Raw genomic sequence first — 26,051 nt, forward strand, 5'->3', positions numbered from 1 at the left:
CTGAAATTCTAAGCGTTAGCGTTCTCGAGAAATCCGACGAATCTGGAATTGTCGAGAAATTTTATAGCTACGCTGTGTCAAGATGGTGTATAAAAAAAATGTAATATTTTCAAATCATTTTAGCAGACACTCGGAATTGAACGTCCTTCTTTCAATCGTGTAAATTCATTCCCCCAACTTCCAAGACGAGAGAGAGTAAACTCTGAAAATAAATTTGACAGTTGATTGACTCGATTGAAATCTAACTTGAATCTAAAATGTTAAAGCTGCGGGAGTTTATTAATAGATACTCGTCTGTCACACCAGTCGTGACTGAGGAGATTAGACGGTTTTTGGAAACCAATTCCCCGTTACGTTTGTGCGAAGGTGGAAACGATGCGACCATGCTTTACGTTCCCTGATCTAATTACCGGAAGGCTGTTGACGTAACGATTGAAAGATTCCTACGTTACACGCTGTACGCTGAGAAAAATTTCAGTTGTTGTAGTAACTAGAAAAATTCAGTAAAACAAGGTATCGTTGAAAGAACTGTTTGAATATTGTTGGAATTAGGAAAAACGAGGTACGCCTAACCATTTTGCGCTATCGTCGATCCTTTTTTGGTTATTGCAACGCAAAATCAGTTTGCGAGGTTTACTCTACTTTTTTAGTTAAACAAGGCTTTAACGCCAATTTATCGTTGCACAAGCGTTAAATTTTCGCATCATTTACAAGAAAATATAGCAACAGCGATCGTAATGAGAAAGAATAGTAACGGATAGTAGATTTTTTGGTAAGAGCTAGAAAACTAATTTTCATTTTCTACCTAGAACTATATTTTTTGGATCGTGGTAAAAAATGAAAACAGTCAAGAACTGAGCGGTAACCGGAACTAAGAATTTCTCTCAGTGTAGGTGGATTGTACATTTCCATCCGCGCCTTTCGAAATTCCCTTTCACCCGCCGTAACCTTCTGCGTTATTTTCCGTTTCTTAGAAACTCAATAACTTGCAGATGATAGGAAGGAGAAGTGCGTAGCAAGTACAAGGAGTGACGGACGTTTTTTCTTAACAAGCCCCGATGCTGTTCCCATGCTTTTCACCGGCAACATTTTTCCCTCGAGATCCCTTTGTACAATCAACAGAAACGCCTCCAGCACCGTACGTCGGCTTTGTCTTGAGCGCGAACGCGATTTATAGATGCAGCAGGTTCTCAGAAAATTACTTGAAGCAATTTCCAATTAACTGTGAGGTGGCGGAAAAGGAGACCGTTTAAACGGTTGGGTACCGAAAGATAACGGCGATAACGAGGAGGACGATGACGACGACAACGACGACGATTCCTTCGGGGAATCCCTTTCTCCTTGTATTTGAAAACTGGATCTTACAAATCGAATTAATTAACGGCAGTCGTTTTCACCCACCGAGACGCAGTGATGGTCTTATTGACGTATGCCTTGGATAAAAGACATCTTTGAATACGGAACTACGACGCCTTTTAGTCGATTTGTTATTTGCCACAGCGTCAACCAGTGTTGAAATCAACCTCCATCCCACCCTTAAATTCGATGAGCTTGAAGTCGGTAACTGAAATTTAGTCAGCAATAATAAACAAAACATACTCATATTTTGAAAAGACAACTCTTCCCGATGTTTTGTTACGTTAACGTTACTGACATCAGCCTCGTTCAATTCGGGGGTTTTCACATCTGATTTTACAAAGTGAATCGTCAAGTGAAACGCGTCACGTCCAACTCCCATTCTCTCTGATTCTCTTTCTGTCTGTCTCGTTCGGACATCTTGACGTGAGCACTTTAAAGGAAACTTGATTTCAAATACTCGGTCCGTTTGAATTTGAGGTGGTCTTTGATACACGGTTAAACATTAAAACGTCAACAGTCTCGAAGAACGGGGCAATCCCAAAGTGTTGGGGGCCGATCTGTAGCAGAGCTAGTTAATTATTTTACGCTGACACAAGGTGTAAATACATCGGTTTTGGTCACTTTGGTACCGGTTGTGAGCATCGTTTTATTCGATTGTCGCTCTATTCGTTACCTTTGGTCGAAGGTTGTCTACGCTGACACTAATTTTTCGACAATAAAACATGCCAGGTATTAAAATTTATTTCTAAAAAAACTTGCTGCTGAATAAATTGCATTTTTTAGGCACGATGATGAATTGCGTAATAGAAGAAATCAAAGGTTAGATTGAGAAATATAAAACTTTATAAAGGTGGCCACAAATTATGCGTACGTAACATTCTACGCTCCTTAATATCAATACTGGATCTATGGCAAAAACTAATTGTGAAAAAAAAAGATAAAAATATCACTGTTTTCTATCCATTAATACCGAAAACAGTTGATTCGAGCACTACAGGAAAGAAAAAACGGACTATTGTAGAATCGGTCCTATTAGCATATCCGGTATCGAAAGCACAAAAGTATTTAATATAGGTGCACCTACAAATTGAAGTAAAAACGAATACATATTCTGATAAAAGAGAAAATTGATAAACTAGGACACCGAGTTTATACGTTATATCGTTAACCGGGATCCGACATAGCGTGGAGAACGAATTTGTCTTACCGTAGCAGCGAGTTGAAGTAAATAGCCTTATCTGTTTTTGGCAAAGCCACGAGGACGAACTTTCAAGCTTGCTAATGGACAAACTTGCCCTTACGCTTAATATATAAAGCCGAGGAGCTTGCGATGTCACGGATGAGAGTTGCATCAACGGTCTCTCCTCTTCTCTCGTCTCATCTCGTTTTACTTCCTCGTCCTCATCTCTCAACTGTGACTTCGACGTCGAGCTACCGGAGTGACTCACAATCAGGGAAGATCTTTTGGGGGTTTAGCACGGGATGTCCGGAGTTGTAACGTCGGTTATGAATACAAATTTATTCCTTGGAAACGACGACGACCATGCCGGCGGTAGTTGATACGGCGTGGATGAGAAATTCAACGAGCAACTAACGCGATCGTCTGTTTCTACATCAAGGTGTAATATGCCAACACGTGTCGCGACACCGTGTCAACGTGACAGCTACCCCATGAAACTCATCAACGTCCGAAATTGATTAAACGGAGCTTGTCGGCGAATACGTGAATAAATACACTTTGGTAGTAACTGTCGTGCTTATTCGCATTTTCAAAAGCACATTTTCGGGTTCTCGCTTTCGCTTTCCAAATCCCAGACAAGAAATTTGGTACCCTTTTACACATGCAATGACACAACGCCGTTGTCTTCAACATTGTTGTTTCGACAAACCTTTTACTCTGTCCATCAAACGGTCAGATACAGTCACATGTGAAGCTAGTTTTCTACATCCACCGATAGCGAAACGTTCAATGGTATTTAGAAATCAGTCGAATGGTGTAAATGATGTTTTGGAAAACTTATCGCAACCTTTTAGTGCAGAAGATTGAAAACAATACCGAGAACGAGCGAACTCTGAGCGAAACTGACTCAAAAGTAAATTCACAACATTCGAATATTTCGTTTAAGCGAAATTGACAGCTGACAAAAATATTCCTCACTGCGTTCCACGCTTTGTCATGGAAAATACGAAGGACAAGCATTACGTCCCGGTGAAATATACTTACATCCGCGTGAAAAGAGTACGTGCAATTTTTACTACCAGAAGAGTGCAGGCGGTCTTCCGTTTCCGGATTCGCGCGCCGTTCGCAACCTCCGATCCTCCTGTATAATCCTGGTTACGCAATGGGCAACGCGGTTTTCGCTTCCGCAAGAAAGGGAGTGATACTTTCAACAAGGGGAATATGAAATGGCTTCCATTTATTGGCCGCGCTGAATGGATCAACGGACATCCGCTGCTGCACGGATGGATAGATGCGGAGTTGTATTCCCAGGGGACAGTTTAACGACAAGTACGCCGATGCTTTCTCTCTCCCTCTCTCCTTCCCTGTCCATCTCGCTCAGGCTCCGTTTAACCCTTCTTCGTTCCAGGCGTTTTTCTTTTTTCACCCACCTCGTTCCGGAGGAACGTTGAAGAGAAACTCAACGAGAAGAAGAGGGCGCTGCCCAATTGTCGTTGCGGAAAATAAATTCCCCTGACGACGAGGATCCCGGACTCTTCAGATACCTACCCGTATTTACTTCCCTCGTTTTTCTTTATTCTTTCGTTACTTCGAGTTCTTTTTTCTTCTTTTTATTCTTATTCTTCTTATTCTTCTTATTCTTCGCAATTTCTTTAGTAGATTTCAGCCCCGGGGTTCGTCTGTATCCTACACGGAGCAATTCGTTGTAAATTTTTTTCCTTCACTTTCTTCTTCCACGTCTTCTTTTTCTCTCAACGTTTTTTTCCCCCCTCCTCAACCCTTACATCATCTCGTATTTTTCGAATTTATCCGACCGCAACCCCTCGGCCGAGATCCTAGGTATTACGCACCAGGACCAAATAAACGGTGCGTTTATCCATCTTACCGAACCTGAATTCGAAATCCTCGAGTCGGCAACGGGTGAGAACGGACCTTGCCGCTAATTAAAACCTTCTCCGATACTTATTTCAAAAAATAAAAAGCATTCATTTCCCGGAGGCGAAAAATATCGTCCTTAAAATAATAACAAGACTTTAAGCGATGCTCTGTTACCGGCACCAGCTGAAATGCAAATTGGCGGATGAACACCGTAAACAAGCTTATATGGGTTTCCGTCGCGGGATCCTCTCGCGCTGCAACGCCGTTATATGGATAAGTATGTAGGCGTAAATACCCCTGTGTATACACTATTTACTCATACATATGTATCCACCTGCTTTCTCGCGATTATACTCGGGGTATGATTACAAACGGACGGCTGCCTGCCACGTGGACGGAACCCTGGTTTATACCGCTGCCGAGTAGATTTGCATAATAATTTCTCTTGTCCGGCTTCTATACCTACATCGCTGGCAGGGAACCACCCCTATGGTCAATCTCACCCTTGCTCCTCCATGGCTTCACTCGGCTGCGGTAATTCGCGTTTACTCAACTCTGCCGAACGATGCATCCGCTGATTAGTTTCCACCTATAAACGAAGCGATGAAAGAGCGAGCGACGTTTAGTACACTGGTTGAAATATTTACTTTCTTGATTGAGTAATTCTTAGGTATAATTTACTCGCTTTCCTTGATTTCATTCGTTCGATTATTAATTTGATTCTCATTCGAATAAGGTGTATTTAAGTACGTTAAATTTTCTCGAATCAAAGCGATCAAGGTTGTGTTTGATTCAGGTTTTTTGTTTTTACCAATGACGAGTGAATATCGTTCAAGGACTAATAAAATAGTGTAACATTTTTTTACTATTCAAATTCTGTCAAATTTAACCAGATCGACGAAATGTCGTACGAATTAGGTGAATATTTTAGGAATTTAACATGTTTTAATTATTTGAATGGTCCTTTAGAAAATCGAGATGGGAACAGATGTTTGCGGTCGTGTTGTAATTTAAGACGGTCACAGAGTGTAATAAATAACAACTACCGTGGGAGGGTTAAAGATAACGGAACGTCCGTCATATCAGCTGCAAAACCCGGAAGTCAGCGAACGCTTCGGAACGCGAGTCACGGCGAGGTAAAGTTGAAGAGGGGGGGGGGGGGGGGGGGGGGGGAGGATGAGGAGGATACCAAAATGGCGACAGCTGCACGTAATCTGATCAGCATTGCTAATTGAGACTCGTTCGCGCGGTCGCGACGCTCTCCTTCTTCCTCCAAGCTCTTTCTTCGTATTAACTACGATCTCCTTTTTCTCTATTATTAACACCCTCGCCTCCTCCTTCTCTTCTTATATTCGCTTCGCCCTGGCGTGAGATACCCGTGCTCCGCAACTCATCGTTGAATCAACTTTATAAGCATGTATAAAGCAAAGTTTTGGCTACTTCATTATACCAAGTAATCCACCGTCGCAACGCGTTAAGGATATTCGAAGAAGCTTTTTTTACCGTCCAAAGTTTTGCGGAGGGTGGGCAAAAGGTCATTCAGACATTAGGATCTTGTGTACTTTAATTTTCAATGGGAATAGCGCGGGGCTTGCGTGTTGTATCGCTTGGCGTGAAAAACATCGACTTGAAAATAAAGTATATTCTTATACTTGTTACATGTGAAACGCATTTCTTAACACTCGTGGGTGATACTCGCGTTCTAAAAACTCTGTGTTTTTTCAACCAAATCTGCGTAAGTACATCCTCAAATTGTTTCTTTTTTTTTTTCTTTTTTTATATTAAAAATTCAATTTTCCCAAAATTAAGAATTCACCAATAACATAACCTGCGAAGAAACCTGTAAACCTGTATAGGAGAAAAAAATTAGCAGCGAGTAGCCCGGTAATACAAATGTTTGTACTTTTTTTTTTTTTTTTGTTTTTTTTTTTTTAAACCGTGTTCCCATTCCCGAAGGAATTGTTTCGCACAACAGGTGAAAACGATTTCTAAGAAAGACAGGGTGATTTGTCCGCCAGGATCCCATCTGCACGGTTTTATCGATACCGGGTCTCAGAACGGTTTATTCTTCTTTTTCGATTGAGGAAGATTTTCCAAGATGGTGTAACGTTCGAGTCTGCAGACCATAAAACAATCGCACTCGATTGAATTATGACCGTCGCCAATCGGGCCCCGATAAATGTCGAGCTGCATCATCCTATCTCGTTGTCAGTCTTCGCCAATTCTAATTTCTAATAATCCTCGCGGCCTACTCGTTAAAAAAAAAAAAAAAAAAAAAAAAAAATCGGTGTGAATATAGGCGACTATTTGTTCGGCAGAATCCCGGCGGACTTTCTCTAACAGGTAAATGATGGCTGGAGATCAACTCGCGACTGCGATGAGCTCAGGGGCGGATTTTCCGTCTCGATGGCTTCTTCTTTTTCTTCTTCTTCGGTCCATTTTTTTGTTTTTTTCTCTCTTTTTTCTTCCTTCCTCCTTACAGTTTAAGGAAGTTTTCTCACCCGGATTAGACCCGCTATTCAAAGTATAACAAGTCGAGCTCTTCACCGCGAGTTTATCATAACGTGCCGTGTCATTTCTCTCTTCTTTTACCGGAAGTCTTCAAATTTTAGTAGTTGACTTCTCGCGAGGCGCCGCACATTTTTCCGAATACATTTCACGAATTGTTGAACTTGTTTCCAGGCGTTTTTCATCAATTTACTCGACCGTTATATTTTACTTGTAACCTTTCCCATTCTGTTTCAACCGTCGCAGGGTTATGTGAGATTTTTGAAAGACGTACGATTCTTGAGCTCAGTTTCAAAATTTGATACCATTCGTCCCGACGCACGGATTATTGCTTTGATATCGTAACGGTGTGAAAAGGGAACGAAAAATCCTCTTTTAAAACTCTGTTGCAGCTGTTATCCCCTTCAGTCACAGTGGAATGCTCAGCGTTCCGTTTGAAAAATTTCCAAAATTAGCTAGCCATTTTAGTCACACATTTTTCGACCCAAAATTTCGGTCTGAACTTTGTCACCAAGGGCTTTTTAGGAGTGCTAATCACGAATCTGAAGTCAGAATTTGAACTAAATCCAAAATGGCTGATCCAATATGGCGATATATCCAAATTCTGACTTCGGATTCGTGATTAGCGCCCTCAGAAATCCCCGAATAACAAAATTGAGGCCAAAATATTGATTGGAAAAATGCGTGACCAAAAGGGCTGAGCGAACGAGACATTTAGAAGCTGCCCATCGTTATATCGCAACTATGCCTAACGTTGCACGCATCTTGTGCGTACAGGGCGTCGTTTGGCTTTGAGTTTTTTCCTCCAGGAACGGGATACAATGGAGGAAACAGCGAGGCGAGATTTAACCTCGAGGACGAATAAAGCCCTACGTATAGAGAGCTTGGCGTTCAGGTTTTCCATCCCTCCGCAGCACCCACGCTGATATATATTATTATGCCCCCCGTTTACGGGCGGAGAAGGCCGGGATGTTCATACGAGTGCCTTCCATCCAGCTCATGCCTCATGGATGTTGTCGGGGCGCGTGATGAAAGTTTTTAGTGCCTTCACTTTTTCTGATAAGCTTAGGAGCCGGGGCAGCAAACCCTACTCGCTTATACGCCTCGAGATATTTTTTCGGGATACCTATTCTCCTTTGACCTAAATCCGACCACGCGTTCAACCCCTTCGCCATTGTCTCCGATTCGATTTTGTCATTATATATATAATATATACTTTAATATATATATATATATATACTACATATTGGAAAAATATTTCCCGGAATATACGATTGATAATTCTTTGATTTCATGGAATCATCTACTTTCGATCGAAACGACTTACTCACGAAATTCGAAAGAAATTATCTTTTGTTTGAGTCTTATTATAAGCAATTGAAGTATATATGATATATATTAAATTATTTATTGTTCATTTTTTTTCTCACGGATTGAAAACATATTTATTTTTCATTACAAAAAACTAGTAAAATATTCTTCAATATCTCATCATTGTTTATACAAATTCAAGTATACATAGAGATTTCTCATGGCAAACAAAAATCGTTGGTATAGCATCGAATCGTAGATTTACGACCGAACTCCAAAACTATATTTTACGGCAATCGAGTAAACTGATGTTTCGTTAATTGGGAAGATTTTTGTATCTGTTGTAACGCGCTGTGTTTTTTGAAAATTTTTACAACGAATGCCTCTAAAGACCTTATTTTTTTCAATCGCTGAAGAGCAATCGCTCTGAAATATATTATAATAGTTGGGGCGGGAAAAAAAAATCAACAAATGACACAAAAGTGAAGTGCTTGGTAAAGGGAACAAACCGAACTGTACGCTTCGTTTCTATTAAACACGATTACAAACTCGTTCGCCGTATCGAGTCTATGCGTACGTCGTAACTATAGACGGAAGAAAAAAGAAAGAAAGGAAAAAAAAAGAAATTGTGCAAGAGAGAGAGAGAGAGAGAGAGAGAAAAAAATGCATCATCTGGTGAGCGAAATTCAAACCGGTCGCGATTCCAGTATTCCGTGTATCCTGTGAATGACAGCAACGTTTTCAGGTACCAAGCAGAACGGGCAAGCAAATTACTCGCCAATTCTAGTTGAATAGACACTTCAACGGCAAACTTTACGGTAACGATCTCCTATAACAGCAATTATTATTATTATTATTATTATTATTATTATTATTATTATTATTATTATTATTATTATTATTATTACGGTTACTACCATCAGCGCGAGATGTAGAAATTTCCTTTTTCATGATACACGCATTATATAGAACGTCTGTATTTTTATACACGGCGAGATAAAGTTACGAAAGATGTTTTTCTTCTCCGGAAGCCCGTTTCCCATGCGAGGAGAGAATCAGGTGCGAATAATTCTTGTTTCCTTTCCGTCGGTAAATTTGCTGGATCTACGTCTGTATAAACGTTCCACTTTCTATTATTATTATTATTATTACAATATATATATATATTATTGCGTAGGCGTGCGACGACGTCGTCTCGAAGAATTTTATATGACAGGCGTACCGTCGATAAAACTTCATCGCCGGATAGATGCCGAACGGTGTGTGTGGCTGCTATCTGTAACGTTACAGTCTAGCGTAACTCTGCGGAGGTCAGCATGCAGGGCGTTTTAGGGACGACGATCCCTCTCCTGGTCTCCGCCGGGCTGTAAATTCCCCCCGCCCCGGGTGTTACGGCCCTGGATAGTCGTAGGCACGTCGCGTTTAAACCATAACGTCTCGTCAGCGTTTTTCACCACCGGTACTAATAAAGGAAGCGAAGAAAAAAAAAAAAAAGAAAAAAAAAAGGAGAACACAGAACGCGCCCCACACCGGAAGTGTTACGCAAGAGTTGAACGCCGAAAGCGTTGTGTTCACCATCCGTAAAAACGGGAATGAATATACCGCACAATGACGTGTGCGCATCGATGTATTATACGCTCAGAATCAGAATTGTTGCCGCAATTGATATTACGCCAATAATAATAATAATAATAATAATAATAATAAATCAACAATTACATCAGATTGCAAGTTCGCAGTGTTAGTTACGTACGTGTCGTAACGATTCGTTTTTAAGAAAACTCACGTTAATCCCCAACTTTTGGTTACGGAATTTCGTTGAAATTTGGTGAACCGCATGTTAGAAATGTAACGTCAACCGCAGACTCGTAGGTATTTTACAAATTGAACTTCTTAGATGTTGTTCCGAAGTTGATGTTAAGAGTGCAATTTTCCTTAAATAGCGTTTCGCTGAGTTAACGTCACGAAATTTCAAGCTTGCTTACGCGATTTCAGATCCCCGTTCAATATTGTATTCCACGCTTATAACCAACCAGGTGATTATCATGCGCGGTATTACCGCAGCCGGTCCGCACGGTCGTCGCCGTCCTTTATGGGTTCGCAATATGTTACCGCATGTAACCTCGATTACGTTCAGAGTCCAGTTCAGCCTCGAATCAAGCGAAAGCTTTCGAGGGTGGTTGATGACCCAAGAACTCGACGATGGCGGTGCACCTTGAATTCTCGAATGAGATTCGAGATGAACGCAGGCGACCCGACATTCTGTCGACGAATATATGCAACCCTCCCGCGATCCTTTTGTGCGACTTCGGTAACGCGCTAAGATTAGAACCAAGGATGATTAAAGGGGTTCGCGGACTTTGCCGAGCGACGGTGTCACCCAAAGGTGATGAATTTCGCGCTTTCGCAGCCCCCCCTTTTTCTTTTTCTTTTTCTCCTTCTTTCGCTGCATTGTTTCCGCAGCGTTTCTACTTCCTTGACCGCATCCTGCGATGTAATGTGCCCGCCTAATGTCACCTCTTATCAATTTGCAACCCGCTTCTAGTAAATTTCTTCCAACGCTTCGCCGCGGTCTCATACTTCGCATCCCTTACACGATTAGAACGCAGGTGGAGAGACTGAAAATGCTCGACTAAAATTGACTGTAAAAATTTTTCTCAACCGAGATATAATATCCAAATAAGCGTCGTTTTCACGGTTCGACCGATCGATCCACTTGACGCTAAATGAAATAAATGCGAATTATCACAGTCTGCAGTCGAATGTTGTCGCTTCGCTTTTACTTTCGCGGGTTAAGTAGCTCGTTAAACTCTGATCAAAGTTCAATATAACGCTTCGGTGAAAACCCATTCGTCATTTCGATGTACGTAAAGTCTCTCTCGCGGAGAACAGAGGTTATAAAATGTCAGAGAATATCGGCGAGGGTCAAGTTTTTTACAACGATACTGCAAATCTCTTTGCGCGTATACAGCGGTCGGTCTCGATTGTCCAGAGAATGCACAATAAACATTCCGGGTACCGCAGAATCCATTCCAGAGAATCCTGAATTCTCTCTCGGTCGTTCGTCGGTGGGATAAAATCGTTATAGCATTCTTACGCACCCTCATTCGTCGCCCGTATAGGAATGTTGTAAAATTTTGCTACCGCTCTTCTGTAAAGCGATATGGAAATTGTGACACGTCTTAGAGTAAGAACGTATCCTGCTTCCGAGGCGAAAGCTTCCTCCCAACAATATCCCGGCACCTGTACAGATTCTACACGGGAGCTTTACTACCCAAAGGAATTAACGGTGGGGGAAATTCGGTCGATAGCTTTGAGCGAACGGTGGTTTAGCATAGCGTAACATCAGGTTTATTCGCTCGGAGTAGCTCTGGTTTGTAGTAAGCTTGCGTGCTTAATTTTGGCGTAATATAGAAACCCTCGTTCCAGTTGCGAGCTATCCTCGAAGTTCGTTTTACCGGCGTTACAGAATTTTCAAAACACTTCCGCGTGTTTGTTTATTAAGAGGAGAAACTCGCGATTTTGCCGAGTGATTAAATTACGTATGCTCGATCAATCGATCGTATTGCCGCGATCGAAAAACGCCACGCCGGTTTTATTCGATTTCACCTCTTTTTTTTTTTTTTTTTTTTCTTTTCACCCTCGACGTACCCACACTGCAACCTATCCTGCAGGACGTCACTCAGCGAGAGGTTCTAAGAGACGCAATCAATCTTCTCGCCGCCTCTCGATTTTTTTTGGCAGTAAGAACTGGCTCTGTTTTTCGTCCCTGGATCTTTAGATAAACTTTCTATCCAGGCTACGAACAAGAACTATATAACGCGAGAGTCCAACGATCCGGACGCTATGATGTTGAGATTATCGTCGATCAATCGGCAAGTATCGCTGAATATCGCGATGCGAGATACATTTGACACATTTTTCTTGACGAAAAATAAAAATACTGAGGAAAACTTGACAAGAAGTATCGACCTCCGTCACTCGGCAAAAACCAACTCCCCAAGGTCTCGCAATCATCCGCGTATTTTACTATTATCCATAAGTAAATCCGTACACACGGAAATGAAATGTGCTTCGTGGAGAGCTGCAGAGCTAGCGGAGCTCGTGTTATACTCGGCGTGGAGCGGATTCTCGACGTAGTTTCTTTGTTGGCATGCGGCATTAACCGTCCAGGGACGGCGCTCATTAACGTGGATAATTAGCCGACGGTGGTTGGCTGCTGCCGACAGTCCGCGAATCCTTTGAACGTTGCAACACTTGACGATGGCCATCTACGCGTATAACTTCGAGATTTAATATATGGACGCTGGTGGTTCATTACTGTACTATAGGAACACGAGCTTTCATGCAGATGAGACGATTGTCGAGTGATTGTACGTATATGTGAAAATTTTGAAAATTTTAATTTTTCTATATTTTTATACTTATGTAACGTATGATCGGCAACACCCAATTTCCCATGCTGGTTCATCAGAGTGAAAAGAAAACATTTTATTTTACGAAAAAAGCCACGAATCGCACTTCGTGGTTATTTATTATTGAACTTCTTTTATCGACAGAGCTGTTTCTCTTCACGCATCGGTTCACTGACAACTCTTTCCTGTATACATATTATTTCTTTCGATTGATCAAAATTAATCGCTCGTATATTTCTGTCGAATCGCAAAGGATGTAGATTCGCGAATTTATGGAGATAAATAACCTTGAGGTACGTTCCAATGATTCTTCTGTCTTTCGACCGTATCAGTTTTATTCTTCTTCTTCTTCTTTTTTACCGGTTCGCCTGAACCGTGCATAAAATTTTATCCGAAAAATACATCCGATTTGCTTTCAAAATCCAATTATCTTGTTCAACACCGTTGTAGTAGAATTATAGTAATCAGTGTACAGGTAAAGGTAAAGGGGTAAAAAAAACCGGACCGATTTAACGCGTGAATAAAATCCGAACGCGTTGCCTGACTATCGTATTTTTCTTTCGAAAATTCGAAGAATCCTCGTTCCTTGCTGAGATACACGCTTTTTAAAAACGGGTCTTCTAAAATTTGCTGAGAGGATGAAAAAAAAAAATTACTGTCAAAGTACGTTCAATTTAATTTCCGTCTTAAATTATGATTTGAAGTTTGGCTCTGGCATTTTAACAATTCTCTTAGATTCTATTCACATGTCCATAAATGACCTATTTCAGCAAGCAATGAATATTTTTCGCATTTTCAAAAGCGAAACGAAAGGTTTATTCTTACACTCTCGAACAAGAAAAAAAGTTTTCGAACGTCGGTCGATGCGTTCGGATTTTGTTCACGGTTTAAAATCGGTTCTCTTTTTTCTCTCTTTGGTCCAACTTGTGTTTTGAACTGAGATAACGCTGATTTACTCTGCAGATCCTTCATCAAGATCCAATTTAAGACCTGCGTTACACACATAGATCGCAAAGTGTAAATAAGAGACTTGAAAAATATATCCGTGGAATTGTAAAGGGGGTTAAGGACACGAAGGGTATAAAAAATTCTTCACTTTATTTCATCCGACAGTTCACCGCCGCGGGATCGTAAACTTATACTATACGTGAAAATAAATCGCGTTTATAACGACGCGGTTGCGAAATAAACGAAAATCGATTCCCAACGACGGCGTTTAGGAAGTTACAAAAAGAAACTCACGCGGACTATGGTACAAGGAGGTTGTAGGTGGGTAGGTAACAATCTCCAACTTCTTCATTCCCCCCTTTCAATTCTTTCTCTCATTTTTTCCTCACTCTCACTCTTTTCCTCGATTCTTTTTCATTTCTTTCACTGCGCCAAGATTGATTGCGAATCCTTACCCTTACGTATACATATATCTATACATGCCTGCGGAAACCCGGGTCTCCTCCCTCTCTCTCTCCCTCCCTCCCTTTCTCTCTCTCTCTCTCTCTATCTTCCGTTGAGCATTGTATCTTTCGGAGTGTTTGAGACTTTCCAATACCGCTAAGTAAGTCGGAGGCCGAACCCGTCACGCGATTCGAAAAGAAAGAGAGAGAGAGAGAGAGTAAGAGTATCGAGTCAACTCGCCCTTCTTCCTTCGACGTTTCCTTTCCGAGTCGGCGAGGCCAAGAGAATTCATCCCCCGGATCGGATGACCGTCGCGGTTCCGTATTATTATCGACGTAGGTACTCGTCGGATCGACGGTACGCGATGAAAACGAATATCATATGTGATATCGAGCGATTGTATTGCCCTAACCTGGATATCGACTGTCGGCGATCTCGAGTGGTCACTCAAAACCCAATACGGACTCCCCAAATACACGCGAACCGAGTATCCATCTATCCGTCCACTCGTCAAGTTTCACGGTACTTGGTCACGCGTTAACCGTACGACTGAGACCTCGATTAAGGGGATCGGGGTAGATACGTATATGCGTATACCTGCCGTATATTACATATCAGCGGAACACGAAATATCGCCTAATGATTTCATGCTTTTCAAAGCAATGCTAAGAATATATATATAGTTTGTCAATCATTTATTGAAAATTTCACACGATTACGTTTCATTTCACTTACGATTGGTTAGACTTGAAAATGAATGCTCAACTTTTCCAACGAGCATTTATTATTCGATACGTTCTAATTTGGATTTTCCCCCATTTGTCAAAGCTGATTTACCCCTTATTCTTTTGGCAACTTTTTATTCTTGAATCGTCAAGCAGAGCGTTTGAGATCAAAGAAGAGAATTAAAAAAAAAAAAAAACGCGGTGACGAGGATCAGTACCAACGTCTTGCCAAATTCGTTCCATCTAATTTAGCAAAGTCTTTTCAATTGTTTTTTTTTTTTTTAGTCCACCGTAACTAAATTCGTCGTTATCCGATCATCGTAGATCCGTGACTCTTTGCAGTTACCGAATTATTTGGAACTCGAAGATATCTTTCGCTGATTGCAGTGCTGATTCGACGCGATTAAAGTGTCGTACTAATAAAAAAAAAAAAAAAAAAAAAATGACGGAATTATATTCTAGGTATTATATGCTCTGCAACGGTACCCGTAATGACTTAGTAATTCGCATTTTTTTTTTTTTTATCATCTCTTCGCTTGCTTCTCGTCTTCATTTTCATTTTCATTTTAACGTTCTTTTTCTCGTTTTCGCTCTCGTTTTCGTTTTAGCGGTGTGGAAAAGTGGCGACGCTGCCGCCCGCATCAAGTTTTCAAGTAACGACGGCTGTCCTACTTCAGAAAACATTTATAACCGACTCCGAGTGATTCATTACGTGGAAAAGATCCGCCCCCGGCATTATCCTACGCCGAGCTAACCTCACCTAGCCTGACTTAATACGATTTTGAAGAGCGGGAAATCCTCACCCTCGAACTCGGTGAATTTTTCAACGAAGACGAGTCGAGTCGTTGGTTCACTTCCATCAGCGGGAGTGAAATTCTTTCCAAATATGCCCCTGTAACCGGGACGCGGGGATTTTGGCGGGGGTGAAAAAATCGGATCTCTTTATAATTGTATTCCCTATAATCCCGAGGGACGAAGGATAATCTTGACCCATCGCGTCGTCCGTGAAACGCGGCAGGCGATAACGAAATTTCATTATCTTGCATGGGGTAGAATTATGAAAGTCCGTAAAAACGGAAAGACTACTCGTCACGCTCGATCTCATCCGATGGATCATGCGGGTCATTGCAGATCCGGTGTTCAAAATGGATTTACCGAGTGGATTTTCGTGTTCGCAAGCGAAGAAGACGCGTTTCCAAACCGCCACAACCCATCTCGCTCTGTCGTAATCGGACGGAATATAAATTTCGGTTCACAGGACTCGGAATTACACTTTGCAGTGTCAATTTTCTCAGGCGGTTTTGAAACCGTGCCAAAAACCAACCGGCATCCAAATTCTTGATGAAAAAGGCACGCACAAGTCCTGAAAATAACATAGACGAGGAAATTATTCTCTCGTTTTAAAAATCACTCCTCAAAAGAATCGAAAATTCCCGTCATCCGTACAGCCGGATATTTCATTCGGACTGATCGGATCAACGGTCAGTAACCGCGTCCGTTCGCTAATAAGAACTTCCAAACGTCACGTGTGTTTGGAAAGTTGGCAGGCGGCGTTGGCGGTTTGGCCCGGCAGGTATAAACCCATCTTCTCATCACGGACCGCGTCGTCAGCCCCATTTTCTTCTCGGCGTTGAATCGCAGCTTTCGCCCCCCTCCCACGCAGTTAACTCCGTTCGCTTTTTCGCCACAGCTCGTTGACCGAGGGCCGCTTTTACGACTCGTGCAGCTCCTGAGAGCCATTCCGACGTCTGCGCCACGGTCTCGGCTTCATCGAATAGTTCTGCACCCATTCGACACCGTGTGGCTGGACTGCAGAGAGCATACCTGGCCTGTCGTTTAAACCCGCGCGATCGGTCTCCTTTCTCCAAGCTTCGGTTGTGCACCTTTCGACCTTTTCTCCCGCGCATCCTTTCACCCCGATTCGAATCGGTCGAAATGTCCCTCGAAGAGCCGTAACGAATAGCGCGGATCGGCCACAGAGACCGAGTCTTTGGATCTCCGTTCCTTGACCTCCGCACCTTTTTTTTTTCGTTGGATCTTGATCCCTCGCGAGTTAATTAATCGCCGCCGATGCTCTCAGCAATCGCATCGAACGCAACGTCTACGATCGTGTTCCGAAGACGTAAGCGCGATTCTCGACGAGTCGCAAGCTCAGGTTGATTCGTCGACGCGTTTAAATATCCTTTGAAAAGCCCGCCTACCTGCAGTATTCGAGTACGGGTACCTACGACTTTGGAGGCGGATCACCTTTGTTCAATCAACGCTCCTCTCATCCGATTCTCTCTCGCCTTCTGTCCCCGGTTCGCTTATAGCACATAACAATATAAGCCAAAACTTTCACCCGAGTAGGCGGACGGCATTGCAGACACGACAACGACGTCTTCTCGCATATTCATTCACCTTCGCACGTTCGCACAGCGTTCACTTTCAATCGGGCTGTTACAAACTTTGAACATTGTACAATCCATTCTGTGGTTGTATAACAATATATATTCCACCAACACTGTGCATAACCACGGTACTTTTGTAGGTGTCTCGAGTCAAAACGACAACCTATTCAGACGAAATTTTCATCAAGCTCGTACCTCCACACGTACACACGTGTAATTCTGCGCGTAGAAACTTTTCGACTGTCGGACGAGGCGTTGAACAATTCCTATGCCTGTTTAAAGAGACGATAATTAATTACTCCCAACGCGCGTGACAATCGCCTTTATATACCATTGTTAGTCGCGCGTTATACGGCTTGATATGTGTGCAGAGTGTGCTCGTTTCCACCTTTGGGTACACGTTGCGCATCAGGTGCATATCGATATTCCGACTTGGCATTACATGGCCGCGAGGAGAGAGAGAGAGAGAGAGACTGTTGCGCAACGTTTTCGCTGTGTGTTCGTGTCTATTTAGTAGCTGTGCCAGGCAAAGAGGAATACAGCTGTCTGTAACCTGCAGAGCCACCCGTCCGTATGGAAATTTTTGCCAATTCATGGACAGCACGACCGTCGGATCCTCCCCCTCTGTACGGATTTCGCAAATGTCAGTTTAAATGCTATCGCGATATCGGTGCGGTACGACGACAGAGTTTAGAGCGCGGCAACACCGGCCCGGAGTGGAGAAATTTTTCATAATTGTCAAACAGCGAGGCTGCTGCAAATGTTCGCCGGAACAATGGCGAACAATCGAGTTGCGCTGCACTCCCTCGGGGTAAAATATACCCGACTGCTGAATCAACCGTACCCTGACTCCCCCTCCCGTTATATTTATTCACGTTTTTCTCTTCTCGCTGGTTCGGAAATTAATTGTTCATGCGCCGCGGCGGCAAACTGCACAACCTCTAATCACAAATAATAGAGCTGTCGTACACTATGTATAGATCAATTTCAAACACCGTTCGTTCGTGATATTTTTTTTTTTTTTATTTATTTATTTATTCTGTACAGTTAATTTAACAAAAAAGAAAAAAAAAGGGCGAGAGAGAGAGAGAGAGAGGACAAAGCGATACATACACATGTATATATATATATATATACACACCAACGAGCCTTTTGTCACTCTCGCTTTAATTGGCACTCTATTGTGCAATGAAACAAATATAATTGACAACTCGGATCCGCAAAACAAGAAAGGAAAATAATCAAAGCCGGCCAACACAGTCCGATGATTTTTACACGCAGCGTTGTGTATACGTTGGGCAATTTTTTATCACTCGAATGGATTAACGTGTCTGTAACTTCCGGCGGTACGGAAACGTAATTGATGTCTTTTATTAACTCGCAGTTCAGTCGGTCAGTTTTAAATTGACGGTTGTATTATTGTACCTACCGTGGCGTAGAAAACGAAGGATAATTTACGCGTGGAAACGTGTACGTAACGACTGTTGCGTTTTCATTCGATCAGCGAAGAAGAAAAAGAAGAAGAAGAAGAAGAAGTAAGAAAAAAACAATATCACTTTGCGAAAATGCAGGCATACATGTGCAGGCGAAATTGAAAAATTCACGAAATAACAGATCGAAGGACCGTTTCGCTGAGCAGATATAAACGGACAAAGCAATTAAAGTAATTACCGTGTCACTCAAACTGCCGACCGCAACAAAACATCTAATAGCCACCCAAGAAGGCAACGACTAAAAAAAAAAATGGCTGGACCTGATTTCAAAGAGCCGTTTATATACGCACGAAATGTGGGGCAAAGGCCGTAGTAAATTGAACACTTGGAGCAGACGACAACCCCGGCGGATGAATGAAGACAAGCACTCTAGTTGTGAGTGTATAAAAATGCTCGTATACCGCAGTCACTATATCGTATACAAATACCTACAACCCCGTCCCTTTCACAGAAATATTTTCCCAGCCTCGGTGGCCGCGAAAATGTTTCTTTTTCCGCGCTGAGCTATTTATTTGTTTATTCATTTACCAACGACGCAAAAAAACATGTGTGTGCGCGTGTGTGTATATATACAAGTCATACGTGTGTGTGTGTATATATATATATATATATTCCGTATATTTTCCGAAAAAAAAAAAAACTCGCCCCGGAAACTCATGCAGACCTCACGCAATAACTCAGTTAACAACAACGCGACAACCCTTCGCTCTGCTGACCAAACTGAAAAAAAAATAACCGTTTGAGAAAAACGTTTGAGCGAGCGGCGAAGGGGGCGGGGGCGGGGGAGGGGGGAGGGGGGGGGGGGCAGTCAACCGAGCCAGAAATAGAACGAGACCGTAAAATAATTTGGTACTTTTTTTCACCCCTGCGTCGGTGTTTCGTTTTTTATTTATTTTTTTTTTTTTTTTCCTGGGTTTCCTCGTTGTTTGCTTTTTCCACGCTTCAAACGATTTAACTATCTAGCAAACAAGTGTATGTACACAGCAGGCAAGCAGCCGTAGAGAGGAGATGGGGAACGAAAATGCGGCCGGGCAACTATAACGCGTGCGTTAATTAAACCGCGAGTTTCGCCTCTGCTGAACTTATAATGGGTGGCAGTGCTAGTAGACACGTAAATTCGTTATCAGTCAAGATGCAAAATCCATTTTCATATTCAAACAGTCCTCTATTCTCTCTCGTTATGATCGGGATGAAACTATCTCGATTTTCGATTCTCTCCCTCTCTCTCTCTCTCTCTCTCTCTCTCTCTCTCTCTCTCTCTCTCTCTCTCTCTCTCTCTCTCTCTCTCTCTCTCTCTCTCTCTCTCTCTCTCTCTCTCTCTCTCTCTCTCTCTCTCTCTCTCTCTCTCTCTCTCTCTCTCTCTCTCTCTCTGTTCTCGTCATATAACTCGAGAGAACGCTTTCAAAGTCAATGTAAATGATACGTCAATGCCTCTTCGTAATTCAACCAGCATTACCCGCGGTAACTTCGTTCGCAACCCGTTATCATCTCGTTACATTTTAACCGCGTGTATCAGCCCGAAATCCCCGAGCCGTGACTCTGTGCTCGAAAATTTGAGATTATGTTTATCATCGTCTACGGACTACGGAATGAAACGGCGTTCGCTCTCACGTGTAGCCGAAAATCAGATGATACTCGAGGTCAAGTATGATATACGAGATGACTAATTAATTAATTAATTAATTAATTTCATTTGATTTCATTTGATTTCATTAATTGCAAAACCAAGTTCCATTGTTCGTTTAACCTTGACGATGAATTTATACACCCAGACACAGTTATACCTGTTTCCTTGTGTAAAACTCGCCTCAAGCAACGACTCGGTAACTGTTCTTACAACTAAATCCGCTGTAATCTAAGTGTACCATCTGTTCACAATCGGTGGCGTGTAATGTATTGGAAGCGGCATATTTAAAAAAGCTTTTTCGCCTCCTTTCAACGTGTGTACAAATTTTCTTTTGTATGCGTTACAACTAATTAGCAACACGCGATCCGTTATACCTACATGATATACTCTCTTTCTCTCTCTGTGTCGCGAATATACTCGGAACTTATTCGTTGTTTTTGTCGGGGAACTTGAAGACTTTGCGCAGAAGAAGGGACGACAGCCGCGAAGAAAAAAGAGTGGCGGGGGAAGAAAAGTTTGCCCAAAGAAGAAGAAAAAAAACACAATAAAACAAGAAAGAAAGCAGAAAAGTACAGGGTTCGGTGGTTAGGTAGAATAACAAAGCGTAATTACTTCGATGGCGTAAATTGAAGATGAAGTGAAAGAGGATGGGGAGGGAGATGGCGAACGTGGTTCGGAGTCGAGGGCGAAACGTCCAGCATATATATATATATACCACCTACCTACTCCAGGTGCAGAGGTATAAGGTACAGACCACCAATAAATTGATTGCTCCGAGAAAAAATTTTAATTATACTTCAATGAATGCTTATATATATATATATATATATATATAGTTTTCTTAAAAAAGGAGGAAGAAGAATAGATTGAAAAAAAAATGAAAACCAATTAATCCATCCTCCTTAGTTTTTCGTCTGCTGCTGCTACGGCGTAGCGGGTTTGCGACTTTGACGAAGTTCTTTTTTCCCTTTTATTTTTTATTAACCCTTTTCCTCTTTCTTTGTTCTATCCGGCAATTTTTATTTTTCTCTCTATCTTTTCCTCCACCTTCATTTCTCTTTCTCTCTCTCTCTATCTATATAACCGGCCGATCTCTCGGCGCCAACAGCTTTTGTTCGCAGGACAAATGTATTACTGGTGTTACAAATGGCGCGGGTATTCTTTTTAGGCTCTCTCTAATTTTCTTTTTATTTTTTTTTTTTTTTTTACACTTTATTATATAAACTTGAACGACTTCGTCACGCGATCGATACGTCTGATTTTGTCGGGCTTTTGTAACTTGGAATGTGATTTTTTTTTTTTTTTTTACCGTGGTTTTTTTTTCGTCTGGTTTTTGAAAGAGAATTTCTCATGGCAGCGAATTTTTCACTTGATTAAAATAGGACTTTGCTTCCCTGTGGCGGAGTGTAAGGTGTAGCTTTAAAACATACGAATTAAGATACTGTTTTGAAGCTGCGAAAGGCAGGAATCGCGTGATGAATTATTCTTGTGTTTTCTACAGAGTTTAATATATCGGCATACAGTAAGACGATGCTACAACGTTTCTAAATAATAAATGCCCCGCAAACTTGTTCGTCGAAATATGTAATACCATTTGCGTAATTTCATGGATATAAAAATGAAAAGTACCGAGGCGAGAATAATAACGCGACCTCGCCTCGCCTCGTCTCCTTTCTCTCCTCCTAGACGAGTTAATTTTGCTACACCGTCGGCGAGTTTCACGATTTTATGAATACACATGGCGGACCGTTAACACGAAACTGCCTCAAACTGAAAATATATTATTATTTTATTGGTCGGGGGCTCGACTGCAGCTTACGTCGTCCAGAAAGTTCCGCACCACCAGAGTCCGTCTTCCCCACGGGTATATAACTTTGCACCGAGTCCCTCTCCGTCTATTTAACCATTGAATTAATCGCCTATTTCTGTGCCGCACCACGTGGTCATGTCTCTTCTTTGGTATTGCGAAACTCCCAACTCGGTAAAGAAGTTTCGAATCTTTGCGATCGATCGACGATGCGACTCGCAAGTTGGCTGAGAGAGGGTCGAGATAATTTCTGTGTGATTCCTGACAATACCCAACGTAGCGTTAGACTTGACGTTACTCGTCAACGCCGTTTTTTTTTTTTTTTTTATTATTATTATTTTTTTTTTTTATTTATACCCATAACCGTATATCTCTGTCATATTTATTGCTGGTCCAATTTTCCTCGTTCTCGTATCAATTTCTGCCCGTTCGCGTCGCGGTAAAGTCGTCAAATAACGGATTGTACGCCTTCTCGAGGAAGACGGAGCGACGCCGAAAACGAATGCTCCAGATCTCATTGACCTTGAACCAGGTACTCCGGCTCTCGTTATCCTGAAACGCAAATTCCCACTGACGGGATTAATGGCTGTACTTGGTGAGAGGAGAGCTTTCCTGAACTTGCCTCGTACGATGAACAGCGTACAGACAGCAACGCAGGCATCCCAAACACCACTCCGAAATCACTCGCTTATGTACCCAGGCCGGAAGTAGGTGTGTACACACATTGTACGTGCAGGTAATTTAATATTATAACACCGACGATCGCTTGCTGCCTCGAGTAGAAAGCTCATAGCCAGAGCGCAGCTGCTACGTATCTACCTTGACAATTCGAGCTCCTCAGTTCCACTCCGGAAACGATTGGTAACCATTCGTAGTTCGCGTTTCTTTGTACGTAATCCGTGTATATTTTGAAAAAATTTTTGCGGACGGATTTTACAGCCGTTATTATTCCCGTTCACATCGATTCAACGATTCGGACTTATCTCAAGTTTGTGAGTTACGTTTTATTTGTGTGACATTTTTTTATTTTTTTATTTTTTTTATTTTTTATTCACGTTCGAACACTCTTCCGCTACTTGCTGCCTTCTCAGCGATTTAGCGAGCGGGCGAAAACGAGAAAGGAAGCTCGTTTCGTCGGGCGATAACTTCGTCGCGAGCACTTCGTGAAGCACGACATCCGCTGAGGTATTATAGGTGAGTGTTGTACAGTGTTGTGCAGGTGTAAAGTTGAAAGGAAAGCCTTCCGCTGCAGCACGAGCTATCACCGTGGCAATACCCTGGGGATCGCGGATAGCAGTGGAGTGCATTAAGCAAGTAACGACGCGAATCGCAACTCCATGGAACTCCGTAAAACCCCCCAGAGATGAAGGAAAATGTCTTCGCGATATGTACAGGGATTACAGGCATGTCCCTTCCGCCACTAACCGAGTTTACAAAAGTAGAATCGTAAAAAAGTTTGGATTTTCACTCATTTCAATTCAATTATCGAACCATCGAGACGGCTAATATTTTAACCTACATAGGTACGGTTTGATTCCAACTTCTGACACTGCACCAATCCTGCAAAGCTGCTTGCGAATTTACTGCGAATTTATCCGAACTGCACAACCCGCCGGGTAATGGAGATGCAGCGTTACGAGTACCCAGTCAATTTTCTCCATAATTCAAGCGGTTCACTGTACGGCTGGCTATTTACTCCGGATGGGTTTATGAGCCATGGACGAGCTCCGAAAACCGAATTACGTTCACCGAAACGCGTAGCGTTAACCAACGGCTCCGTGACGCCGGCCTCGAATTCCCTCTTTGTCGAGTTGGAAAAATCAAGGCTCGTTAAACTTTTGAATCGTATATAGCATGTGTATACAAACGAGCAGAAGCTTTCCTCCGTTACACAGCTGTAGTAGGTACAATTGTCGCGATTGCATCCACTGGCGAAACCAGTGTGGCGATGTTGATCGATATACGTCTCGTTATCTCTCGTCGCAAGGTATAAACGCTGTTCGGATATCAGCCAATACCGATACACTCCCTGTGGACGACGATGCTGAATTTCCTGGCTCTCCGTGTCGCCGCGTCACACTTTGAACTTCTGATCCGAGGCTCGTATTCCTCGGATGTTGAGTTTGATCATCGTCGACGATGATGCTTTGAACCTCGCGCCTTGCACATCTGGATACAGTACGTTGTACAAGCAGGTGTCGCGCGAGACACGTAATTTGGCGGATCCATGTCGTCGTAGTGTCGAGAGCAAACCCCTTCGAGAATTTTCAGCACCGAAATAATTCAAAGCTCGAATCGTATTACCCGAACCGTCTTCGTACGCAGGTATACACCACTACCGTGTAATAAAATCCACCTCCTTTGCATAGACTCGGTGTTCGCATTTGCAGCCCCCCCCCCCCCCCCCAGGACCGAGCCACGGGATTATTTTGCAAACCAAATTCTCCCCCATTATTTGCCGTGTAAGTAAGGACGGCGGATCGGGGAACAGCAGACGGCGAGGGTGCCTAACCACAATAGGCTTGTTGTGAGATAAATTATTGATGTAAGATTCTCAACTGCCTACCTGTCTCGTCCATGCCATTCGGATCGGTGCCTTGCCAGGCGGGGCCTAGGCGTACCTTCAATGGAATCGACTGTACAATGCCTCTCTCGCGGCTTAGTAATTAGGAATATTGATATGCAACGCGGGTGTGTGCAGGATTTTGGCATCCATTCACTCTCCGAAGGTGTTTTCGTTCCTCAATTATACACGTACCCGGTCGTTAATTTTTCAACTCACCAAATATATTCGAATTTACATTATCTAGCATTTTTCTTCTCACTAAATTATAGATAGGTACGACGTATTCATATCGTTTCATAGACGGTCGTCTAATACACTTGTAAACAAGCCACATACGTACGAGGTCTGTAATGTGATTCTTGCGACGAATTTCATAATGTATAATAGATATCCGTTTGTACAATCACACATTCGCATTATAGAATATCGTACACTGTCATTAACTCGTTAAAAAGTATAATACTGGACACGTTTTCATATCCAGAACATATCGCCTATGGTCATTGTCGTACTTCAGTATTTACGATCATGCCGTAACTAACTTATCCTGTAGCATGCTTGAAATAACTAACGACGCGATTTTTTTTCACGTGTGTTTCAGGGACCACATCGACGCCAATAATGCCGAATGGTGCACCAGGGACGCCATCGTCGAAAGCGAAGGTTGGTACACGGGTATATGTATACATATATATATATATATATACAATCGTTATCTTCATCTTCATGCTGAAAGTGTTAAATTAATTGGCAACATTGACGAATGCCCGGATTTTCGGTTGCGTTTTTTACTCTAATTTCCTTTTGTTTTATTTCTTTCTATCTTTTAAATTATTTTCAGGGGATAATATCACATTTTCTCGTACCTAGATCTCGCAAAAATTCTCTTCGATAGTCACACGCACATCGCGTAATTTCGGCGAAACGCTCTTTCTCCTCTTATCCTGTTCACCTGCATTGCTTCCAGAACGCGAAATTCTTTCGAATGATAAAGACGGGACGAAGACGAGCGTTTGATAGTCTTCCTTGGCTCTTGCGTTCAAGGCGAACAACAGAATACGCCGCAAATCCATTGAGAGCTGAGCTTTTTTCCGGAGAGTTATCCATCCCGGATTCCGAGTGCTTTGCTATTCGCTCGGTACCTGCTAGCTTCGCATAATCGAATTTAGAATTTGTTACCGTATAGAAATTCAAGCACGGACATGAAGCTTTCGCCGAGCTCGACTCAGACTGTCGGATAATAATCACACTGTCGTTCAACGTTTTCTTTTATTCGTCGAGGACGATTTGATAATTCGTCCCAAAGATTAATAAAGTAATTGAAACTCCCCGAAACTTCGATTGCCCAATTATCTGGTAAAATATGCCGGCCTTTTTTCTTATCTTCTTTATTTTATGTA

General features: G+C 42.3%; 1 protein-coding gene across 7 annotated transcripts in view; it reads left to right on the forward strand.

The window, feature by feature from the left end:
• The window catches only part of Btk29A (tyrosine-protein kinase Btk), a 151,250-nt gene that overhangs the window by 111,953 nt on the left and 13,246 nt on the right, over nt 1–26,051 (forward strand). For all 7 annotated transcript variants that reach the window (XM_046633082.2, XM_046633083.2, XM_069136874.1 and 4 more), the window contains one exon: nt 25,253–25,314. In XM_046633082.2, the coding sequence (XP_046489038.1) occupies nt 25,253–25,314 (62 nt within the window). The remainder of the gene's footprint in view (nt 1–25,252; nt 25,315–26,051) is intronic.

This window comes from Neodiprion pinetum, chromosome 6, assembly GCF_021155775.2.
Source record: "Neodiprion pinetum isolate iyNeoPine1 chromosome 6, iyNeoPine1.2, whole genome shotgun sequence".
NCBI classification, from domain to species: Eukaryota; Metazoa; Arthropoda; class Insecta; order Hymenoptera; family Diprionidae; genus Neodiprion; species Neodiprion pinetum.